This window comes from Gymnoscopelus braueri (genome assembly GCF_963280865.1).
Source record: "Gymnoscopelus braueri genome assembly, chromosome: 13".
NCBI lineage: Eukaryota > Metazoa > Chordata > Actinopteri > Myctophiformes > Myctophidae > Gymnoscopelus > Gymnoscopelus braueri.
Window position 1 is genome coordinate 22485849 of NC_137615.1, and position 10264 is coordinate 22496112.

Below are 10264 nucleotides of genomic sequence, written 5' to 3' on the forward strand. Positions count from 1 at the left end.
GGCCTAAATGAACACTGTATTATACTGTGTTGAAAGAGGGAGAATACGATATTGTGCACATTGTGTGTTCTGACAGAATGTGTTATTTCTCTACCTTCAACAACAAGTTCTCCCAAAGGCCATTTCCAACTAATCCTAGCTGGCTGTTTATAGATTTAATTCACTTCGTGTTTCATTTGGTTTTGGGCCTTGCTGATCACTTGGATTCACTGGGGTTGTGTTTCTGTGATATTTCCTCGAGCCATTCAGTTGACTTTTGTGTAAATTTGAACTTGTTGCTGCCTCCGTGTACAGCTGCTCTGACCTATTTTTCTTGCTTAATTTCTTTTCTTCTGGAAACATTTCCCAGAAGTTAAACAAGTGTTTGCCCAGGGTTGTCATCCTTTTACTAAACCACCCCAGAGTCCCAGAGGATGGAACTTAATATTTTCATGCCATATTTCCCTTCAAAGCTGCTGGGGTTATTTCATCAATTGAACTCTCATAGCCCTTGCCATATCTAATTTTGGCAACAACAAATGGTAACATTAACAGTATTGTATTGCCAAACAGGGAATGGGGTTCCTTTTTCCTAAGTCCGCCCTTCCAAACAATCCTGTAAACTGGCAGTTTGGTCAAGTGCAAAGACTCATCAATTAGGTTAGATAAACTTATATAGCCATAAACTGTCATAATAATTGACCTAAGTTTTCTAGTTTCTGTTGCCTCCAGATTTCTCTGGAGATTTGTAAGATGATATAATGTTGCGCTTGTGATAGCGTTTTGCCACTGTTGAAACAGGATGTAAAATATATCACAAGCCGGAGCTGACCTCACACTTGTAGTCAGGGGCGGATTAACCCTTCGTGGTGCCCGGTGCTTGGACCCGGTTTCGTGCCCCCCGGGACCGTTTTGTCAGCGAGGGGGGGGTTGCAGCGCGAAAACAAATTACGCTTCACCGGCGCGTTTCAATGTTTTAGCGCTCCTTTAGCAGCCGCTGCTTTTTTACGCCGTTTGGTGCCCTGTGCTTCAGCACCTCAAACCCGTTGGATAAGCCACCACTGCTTGTAGTCGCTTTATACTATCAAATCTTTGCACAACGATGTATGATTCATTTCACTCATTCACTTTTAACTTTAACTCTGAAAGTGGCGAAACCTTCCAATTCAGCACATTTGCGTATATCTTCTATAAGCATAGCCTACAAGGAAATAACTAATGTTCAACACCTAGTATAATGCTCAGTCTTTGACATGACATTATAATGCCTGCCGTAATTTATGCTCCGTCAAGTCACATGACAGAGCATGAAGCAGGCTTAATTCGCTGATGCTGAGATGGGGGCAGAGAACACTGATTGGGATAGAAAGTGTTGAGTGAGTCACCACTGGTGAGTGGGTGGTCAGGTACTCAGGCAGGCTCTCTTCACGCGTGGAGGAGATAATAACGCAGAGTCTGTACATATACAGTCCCATTTGGATTTCGAAAATAGTCCGCCACCCCCCAGCTGTTAGTCATTAAGCCCTGCGGTGAGGAGGGAGGAGGTCGTGTCTGCGAGCAGGCAGATAAGAAGATACATGTAGCATGCATGCTTTTAACTGCACGTTGCTGAGCACGTCATTGGGAGCAATGTACATGTCATGAAGGGTCTTGTGTTCAATCAGTGGTCTGTAGGAACCAAACGTGTGTGTGTGTGTGTGTGTGTGTTTGTTTGGATTTGCAGGCAGCAAATGTTAACTAGAAAAGTGTGTTCCTGCCAGGCCAGGTTGCCTACCCAGGGCTGTGTCAGTCGGCTTTGTCGAGCGTCTATACGAACACATTTGCCCTGTGTTCGGGCGAGGGAAGCCGGGCAGGAAGGGTGATATAATATTTGGCATCACCTGTCTGCAGGGAGTGTTGGGCGGGAGGAGTAGGACATAGGCTCTACATCCTACCGGTGAGGGCTCCTCAGATCAGCTTGACCACGCCCAAATGCATTGCATTGCTGCCATGCGATTGGCTGATTGTCTCCAGGCCAAAGGTGTGGCAGAGACAATGTTTTCGCCTCCGTCCGTCCATCTGTGTGCAGCTAATCCCCGGCATTGTTAGTGATTGATGTCAAACTGTGTACACACACTCACTGGAGGCCAGAGCAGAACCTCTGCCCCAAATGTTTCACATTGGCCTGTTACATACAGCGCCACCAGGAGGCAGATTTTTGCAATACACCTTATTTTTATATTACATCACGCTAATCAGTACACTATCTCTAGTCATGTGATCTGTCAGATTTTTCCTGATTGGCTTCCAAAGTTTGCAGGGGTGGTCCAAAATGCCTCAAATCATGAAGGCAGCAGCCAATTGCCGTGAAACTTCGCACGCACATTCCCACTAGGCCAAGGAAGAAATGCCATCCTACATTTTTCAAATCGGTTTCATGGTGGCACTATAACAGGCCAATTCATGTTTTTACCTATAACTGGACTGATTGATGTGAAACTTTGCACGCACACTCCCTAGGGGCCAAGGAAAAACCTCTGCCCCAAATTCTTCACATCGCATATTTTATGCCACCAGGAGGCCGATTTTTTCAAAATATTTTTTTATATTACTCCTACAGATTTTGTCCAAACACACATTGTCCCTATGGTGATATTGATTTATTCTTTTATTTTCGTGTCCTGCACACAAAGTGCCCAACCCTCATGGGTTTATAAGACCATTTTACGCTTACAACATGTTTATATTCACATAATACATTCCATTACAGCTCAGAATTATACAGAGTGTTCTGTCTTCTCTCCAAAGCTTGACAAATAAAATGTGCTACAACAAAAGCTCCTTTCCCGAAACATACCTCAAGTTATCTCAAGATGTTTTACTAACAAATTCCTCTCTTATATCATCATATTTACGGTAATAAAAAAACAAATTTTCTATTTCACCAAGCACAAAACAAACAGTATCTCTCTTCCTCTGGAGTAGCATTAACCCTGCCAGTCTCCAGAGCTAATGGTAATGTTCCTGACCGTATTTGTTCGTTTGGTGTGAGAGATTGTTTGCTTTTGCTTAAATTATACTTATACACGTAAGGTTCTACCCTGTACCTGTCCGAGACAATAAGTTTACAGGATACTAAGCACGACCATTTTTCTTCATAAATAGAAAACATTGTACTTCTAATTTCATGAATATCACATAGTAACTTATTTTGGAAAATAAAAAAAAATAATCATTAGAAAAAATTTAAATAAAGATCTCAATTGATTTGTCCAGGGGTGATCAAATATAGTCATGTGATCAAGAAGGATCCGTCTGATTTTTCATATTCCATGCTGATTGGATAAGATTGCCTTCCAATGTTTGTAGGAGTGGCCCGTTTTGAGCTTCTTATTGCTGTGAAACTTTGCTTGCACATTCCCACCATTTCCCACTAGGCCGACCGAGGAAGAAATGCCACCCTACATTTTTCAAATCGGCCTCATAGTGGCGCTATAACAGATTGATTCACGTTTTCGCCAATAACTCTTGAACCATAGACCATACAATCAAAATTATTTTCCCTTTGGATTCCTTGAATCATTATGCAACGCCACAAATAAGCCACGCCCATTTCCACCTGGCAAGTTTTCCGCCATATTGCATTTTCTTTGCAAAACACAGTTTTTGATACTACTCCTACCGATTTTGGCCAAACCTCACTCAAATTGGTACACATTATGTGTACCAATTTGGATTCTATTCCGATTGATTACGACTGGCTTTCAAAGTTTGCTGGAGGGGGCCCGTTTTTGCACTGCTGGACCGATCGGCGGGAAACTTTGCATGCACACTCCCAGTCCCAGGAGAACAAGGAATAATCTCCACTCAATTATTTTTCAAATCTGCCATGCCGACACAGATTTTTGCAAAACAGATCTCGTCCAAACCTCACACAAATCGTTACACATTCTTTCTGAGGTCATGTGATCAAGATGTATAAGATAGATTTTACAGATCTCATTCCAAGTGCTAGGGCTCTGCCTATAGGCAACCTGGCCTGGCGGAGACCTGTGCTCCGAGGAACACACTTTTCTAGGTAAATCTGCATTTACCGAGCAGTTGGAATGGCTGGTCCAGCCTGGAGGAGATCAAAAACTGCATATTCAAACCTTGTCCCACAAAAAGGCGATTATTTACCATAGTGTAACTAGCCTTCCATACAGTGTTTAAACCATGTGCACCGCCACTGGGTAGAGTTGTATACAACAGGCAGAATGACATGAATTAAACATTGGGAGGGCTTCTGTTATCTTGAACTGATTGCAATGCATGATAGTAGCTGCTATAAGTTATAGAGAAATTAATCTTATAGTGAATTTCACTACATGACAGGTAGACTATATAACTTATAGGCTAGTCTAGTCTACCTACCAACCTGTCATGTCTGCTAGAATGTACAAGCGTCTGTTTCGCTGTAGGCAGCATAGCTCCACTCCAGCTGAAACCAGCTGAACAGAGTTGCCAGATTTTGCGAGAGAAATAGGCAACCACCAGGTCTATGAAAACAAGCCCAAAATATGTGACATAAGCAATTTAAATCTATATATTCATCGGCTATTTTTTTTTAAACTCTTGGAGAAAAGGTGAAACGTTTTTAATATTTTTTAACAAGAAGTTGCTTATAATAAGCCGACATGGCAACGCTGGAGCTGAAGCCTAGAGACTGCTCAGATCTCTCCATCATACAGTCTCCTCCTCCTGTCGCCTTGTCCTGAGGGTACAGCGCTTTAAGTGACAGCGCTTCTAGTTGAAGGGACAGCGCACACACCGGACCCCCAGAGATCTCATGGGCGGATTCGTGACACATGTATACGTCAGAAGCTCCCGGTGTTTTGACGGGCCATAAAGTGCGCAGAAAACGCTGCTTCTCCGGAGAATGACTGAGACCAAGTAAAGGATCATAGCTATTCAGGCAACAACTGGAGTGACAAACCCCGTGGGACATCATTACAGCACTGGTGAAGTTGTTTTTCTCTTTCCTTAGGCTTATAGACTACAGTATTATTATTATTAATTACCAATGCATTACCAATAACAGGCTGGGCTGGGAAGATTTTTGAGGGACATCTGGGCACCTCAATGTAAAATTAGCTATTTTGTCCAAAATGTAAAAAGAAAAAAAATAGTTGAAAAATGGAAAGTATACATGATTGGAACATGCTTAAACATTTGACAATTAAGGTCTAATTAATATTTCTAAAATTGCTAGAAATATTTTTAAAACATTTTGGACAAAATAGCCAATTTTACATCGAGGTGCCCAGATGACCCTAGTGCCCACCTATCCTGATGCAGCAGTTGAATTTTTTTAAAGTAGACCTATATGTATTTCTGTTTTTGTACGTTTGCACTGTGCAGCTCCAGTGTGTTTAGGAGTGGCTCCAGGGTAATGTGGTTCCTCATCATAGCAGACATCATCTGTTGACACTACGAGACATTTGAGGTAATAATCATAGTTATAATATGGTTATAATCAGTGGAGGAAAAAGTACTCAAATGTTTTACTTAAGTAAGAGTATCCTGTAATGTAGAAATACGCTGTTACAAGTAAAAGTCCAGTATTAAAAGTGTACTTGAGTAAAAAGTACAAAAGTATTGGTATCAAAATGTACTTAAAGTACCAAAAGTAGAAAGTAATCATTATGCAGAATGTCCCATTTAAAATGTTCAAATGTAAAAAAAAAAAAAAATGAAAATCGCAGATCTACAAGCTCACAATGCATTTTGAGGCATTGTGAGCTTGTAGAGCGGCTATTTATGTAGGCTAATAATAATCAAAATCTACAAAGTAACTAGTAGGCCTAACTGAAATTATTATGCCTCCAAATGGTGTTGCTTGTCTAAAAGATGCAACGCGTTGCTGGTGTGAAGATTAGTTATTTTCGGCAAGCGGCACCATCTTGTGATAAGTAAGCCTATCATAAATTAAGCTTTAAAGTCTGCCTTTTTTTCCACCCCTGCCCTCATTGATTTTAATGGAATGAAGTTTGCTTGTCCATTAGCACAATTAAACCTCCCACCAATCACCACACTGCTCACAATTCTCATGGGTGTATTTAAGGAGATTGGTGGATTTTCTATTGATTCCATTTCCTTCTCTCTAAAATGACTGCTGGTGGCTGGCAGTTGTGGAAGTACTTCTCAGATTGCTACTTAAGTAAAAGTAGCAATCATGTTAATCAAGCAAATTCATGTTAATCCACAAAGTAACTATTAACTAAAGATGTCAAATAATTGTAGTGGAGTAAGTATAATGTTTGACCTGTGAGGTGTAGTGTAGTATAAGTAGAAAGTATTTTAAAAATAGAAATATTCAGTAAAAGTGCCTCAAAAATGTTCTTAAATATAGTAGGCCTGTATACTTGTGTAAATGTTCTTACTTTTCACCAGTGGTGGCTGTTGTCTGTTTGTCTCTTTGTCTGTCTAGAACTGTCTTAGATTTTGTTTTGTTTTGTTTTGTTCAAATAACAACCTATATCTTGTAACAGTAATTTTGTCCAATCTTTTCCTATATTCTGTTTCTTTTCCCCCTTTCTATCTATTTGTACACTTAATACTTCCCAGAGAGCCACCTTGCTTGGTAGTCTCCACGTTATGAGCCCTGCCTTGTGTGGGATGCTGGACAGTTGTCAAGTGTTTTGATGCCACTTGGCACCAGTAAGAGGTGTGACATAGTCAATCATGGGGGAGTCTTTCTTCAACTGCTGTTCTGTTCCACCAGGCGAGGAGGAGCCACTGCGATCCAGACGCACCGCAAACATCATGGCCTCCCATTCATCACAGATCCCCAACGACAAGCGCTTCCTCATCTTCTTTGACTTTGACGAGACCATAGTGGACGAGACCAGCGATGACGTGGTGGTGCAAGCCGCCCCGGGGGGGCACCTCCCCGCCTGGCTGAAGGACACCTATCAGCCGGGCCGCTACAACGAGTACATGCAGCGTGTGCTCGCCTACCTGGCGGAGCAGGGCGTGACCGAGAGCGACATCCGCAACGTCATGGAGAAGATCCCCGCGACCCCTGGCATGTTGACCCTCTTCCAGTTCCTCCGCACGCGCCCCCCGCACGACTTCGAGATCGTGCTGGTGTCGGACGCCAACACCTTCTTCATCGAGTCGTGGCTCCGCCGCGTGGGCGCCCGCCAGCTCTTCCACAGGATCTTCGCCAACCCGTCCACGTTCAACAAGGACGGACGCCTGGTCCTCCGGCCCTTCCACTCCCACGGCTGCCAGCGGTGCCCGGAGAACATGTGCAAGCAGGTGATCGTCAGGGACTACGTGACCCGCAGGGCGCAGGAGCGTGGCCGCCCGTACCAGAGGGTGTTCTATATGGGTGACGGCGCCAACGACTTCTGCCCCGCCCTCATCTTGGGGCCAAAGGATGTGGCGTTCCCACGGCGAGACTTCCCCATGCACCGCCACATCACCGAGATCCATGAGGCCACGCCTGGGGAGTTCAAAGCCATCACTGTGCCGTGGGCCAGTGCCGAGGAGGTGGTGCATCGGCTTAGGAAACTGGTGGCAGAGTAGAAATAAACACAAACACACACACACACACACACACACACACACACACACACACACACACACACACACACACACACACACACACACACACACATTCCCAGATATAATCTCAGGATGTCAGCTCTGTGAGCAAATAACAGTGTGTTTTCTCCTCGTCGTCCCTGACCTCCTGCCAGCGTCTGCATGTGCCTCAGGCCAGCATCTCACGTTTTGGTCCAGAGTTCGCTCCAGAGCGCGATAAAAACATGACCTCAGTTAATTATTACAAATATCCATTGCTGTTAATGGAATACATGGAACCATGTAATTCACAATGGGCAGCCTATTGTATTAAATTATGTGGAAGAGAACAAGTTGATTAAATTATTAACTCAATAGCACAATTAATTATAGTGATTTTACATGACTATATTTCAGGGTTAACATGTAGTCTTTATTACCCTACCCTCATTGTTTTACTGTTGTTTATCAAGGTCTTAATGAGGTCAGTAGGGCAGCAACCCTTGTTAGTAATGCTTTCATATGTTAACAAACGGCATCTTTCTTATTCTGATGGATAATGACAATGAAATATGAACACTACGGATTGAATAAGAAATACATTTCAGTGTGATTTCATTTAAATTGCACTTATTATTCAAATGAAAAATTGGCAGTGAAATTAGGGTAACACTGCCATCTGGTGGCCAAATGACGTAACAGGTTTATATAGACATTAAATGTCTATCATGTTTATCAGAATATGTCTGATACATTTTATCAGAGAGGTTAATGTGATATAACTTTATTTTGAAAGCATATTAATATGTTTTAATTATGTATGTTTGTCTGTTAATTGTTTATCAGTCTCAGTTATGTATTTACTTGTAGGTGCGTCCTACTAATAAATGAACTATCACCAGCAGGAATAAAGCCATCAACTGAAACAATGTCTGTGTGAATTCATTATCAAACGTTATCATTATTGCTAATACTAATAATAATAAAACATGTATAATATAGATAATAATATACTGCCCTTACTGTATGTTAACCTGCCAATCAATGCAGTCCACATTCCCTGAACCATCAAATTCACAGTTTCCCTACTGACAAACAAAAGTAGGCTACATGAGGGCTCACATTACCACAGGAAAAAAGCTTGATTGACTGGTGTGGCTGGTCGAAAAGATTTTCACTGAGTGACACTGTCGTGCGATGGAGTAGTAGCATAGAGTTAGAGTAGTAGCCTATACCAAGGGTCTTCAACGTTTTTCAGACCAAGGACCCCTTAGCTGAGAAAGAGATGAAGCAGGGGCCCCCACTACATATTGTATAAAATTATGTTGCAGATTAAACTTTTTCATAGATTTCATAGATAGCTTCATAGACTTGTTTGACAGCACTATCATCACTGTTGTGTTGTGTTGTGTAGCGTTGTGTTGGATTCATGTTCATGTGTATTTTCAGACATTTAACCACTTAAACCGTCAATACTTAGTACACTTGACCTTTTTCACTCTATACAAAGTCTGCTTTCCCCCCCCCCTCTACACCAAACCTCTTTGCCCAAAATAGCCGATCTACAAGCTTGGGGGGGGGGGGGGGGGTCTTGGCAAAGCTCCTGTAATGTTATGTATGTTTATCTACCCTCCACTAATGCTACGTATGTTTAAATCAAACACAAATCAACACTGTTTTAAGTAAATATACATTACATATTGTATTAATTGTTTTGGGGGATAGGCCTAGCTATACATGATCACAGTCATTTCTCCCAGTATCTTCATATTGCCTGTGTATCACATGGTAGTTGACAAAAGATCATAATTTTTTTATATTATTAACATAATGGTTAATACATTGGTGGACAAACTACTCAACCCCAGTACCCCTGGTCAAATATTACATTATTACAAAGTGAAAGTTGCTCTGTCAAATTTGTACTTGAGTTAAAGTATACTGACTACTTGCTTTTAAAAATACTGAAGTATTCAAAAGTAGGCTACATGCTTTTACACATTTTGTACAATTACATTTTTAGCATCAATGCATTGCTGTATTGAAATTTTGCAAAACATTTAAAAAATATCAATAATAGTGAAAATGACAGATCTACAAGCTCACAACACTTGTGTGACACGTTGTGAGCTTTTAGATCAACCATTTTCACATTTGAAATAGGGTTTATTGTGATTAATTCATACTTTTTCCTTTCCTAGAAATGTAGTGGAATCAAAAGTACAATATTTGTCTTTGATACTTAAAAAGTTTCACTTAAATACAGTACCCAAGTAAATGTACTTTGTTACAGTACACCACTGTGATTATATGACACGCAACACAGCAGGTCTCTGGGGACATTATAGTTGTATGGTTGATGTGCTAAACTAACCTGTCAGTTACCGACCTCACATGTCCTATGAATTCTGGCTTTTAAAAAGCCAATACTGTCTGTGGCCCGCCCATGCACATGAAAGTAATGGTTGCACAGTCACACAATTCTATGTTATGTTATTTGCTTATTTCTAATAGCCAGCCATAAATACTTTTTTGTCAATTAATCCGTGGGTCGAAAGGTCTGTGTTTGATCTGCTGCTGGGGTTTTTCAATAATAAGAGATCCTAAAAGGACCAAGTGAGTGCTGGTGATCTTTTTGAGATCTTTCTGATTTCTAGCAGCCATAAATACTTTTAAGATTGTGCATTCAAATTCAGAATGGAATTCATGTGAGATTTGCTTCCAGCTACGGGTCTGC

General features: G+C 41.4%; 1 protein-coding gene across 4 annotated transcripts; it reads left to right on the forward strand.

Annotated features, from left to right (window-relative positions):
• Nucleotides 1–4764: 4764 nt before the first annotated feature.
• Nucleotides 4765–8450, forward strand: phospho1 (phosphoethanolamine/phosphocholine phosphatase 1). 4 transcript variants are annotated; one of them, XM_080446420.1, is made up of 3 exons: nt 4765–4966; nt 5359–5443; nt 6565–8450. In XM_080446420.1, the coding sequence occupies exon 3, from the start codon at nt 6682–6684 to the stop codon at nt 7528–7530; it is 849 nt and encodes a 282-aa protein (XP_080302546.1). In that variant the 5' UTR covers nt 4765–4966; nt 5359–5443; nt 6565–6681; the 3' UTR covers nt 7531–8450. The 4 variants fall into 4 exon arrangements, with proteins under 4 accessions (XP_080302546.1, XP_080302547.1, XP_080302548.1 ...); XM_080446421.1 differs by having other exon boundaries at nt 4765–4958; XM_080446422.1 differs by having other exon boundaries at nt 4766–4966; nt 6722–8450.
• The last annotated feature ends 1814 nt before the right edge of the window (nt 8451–10264 follow it).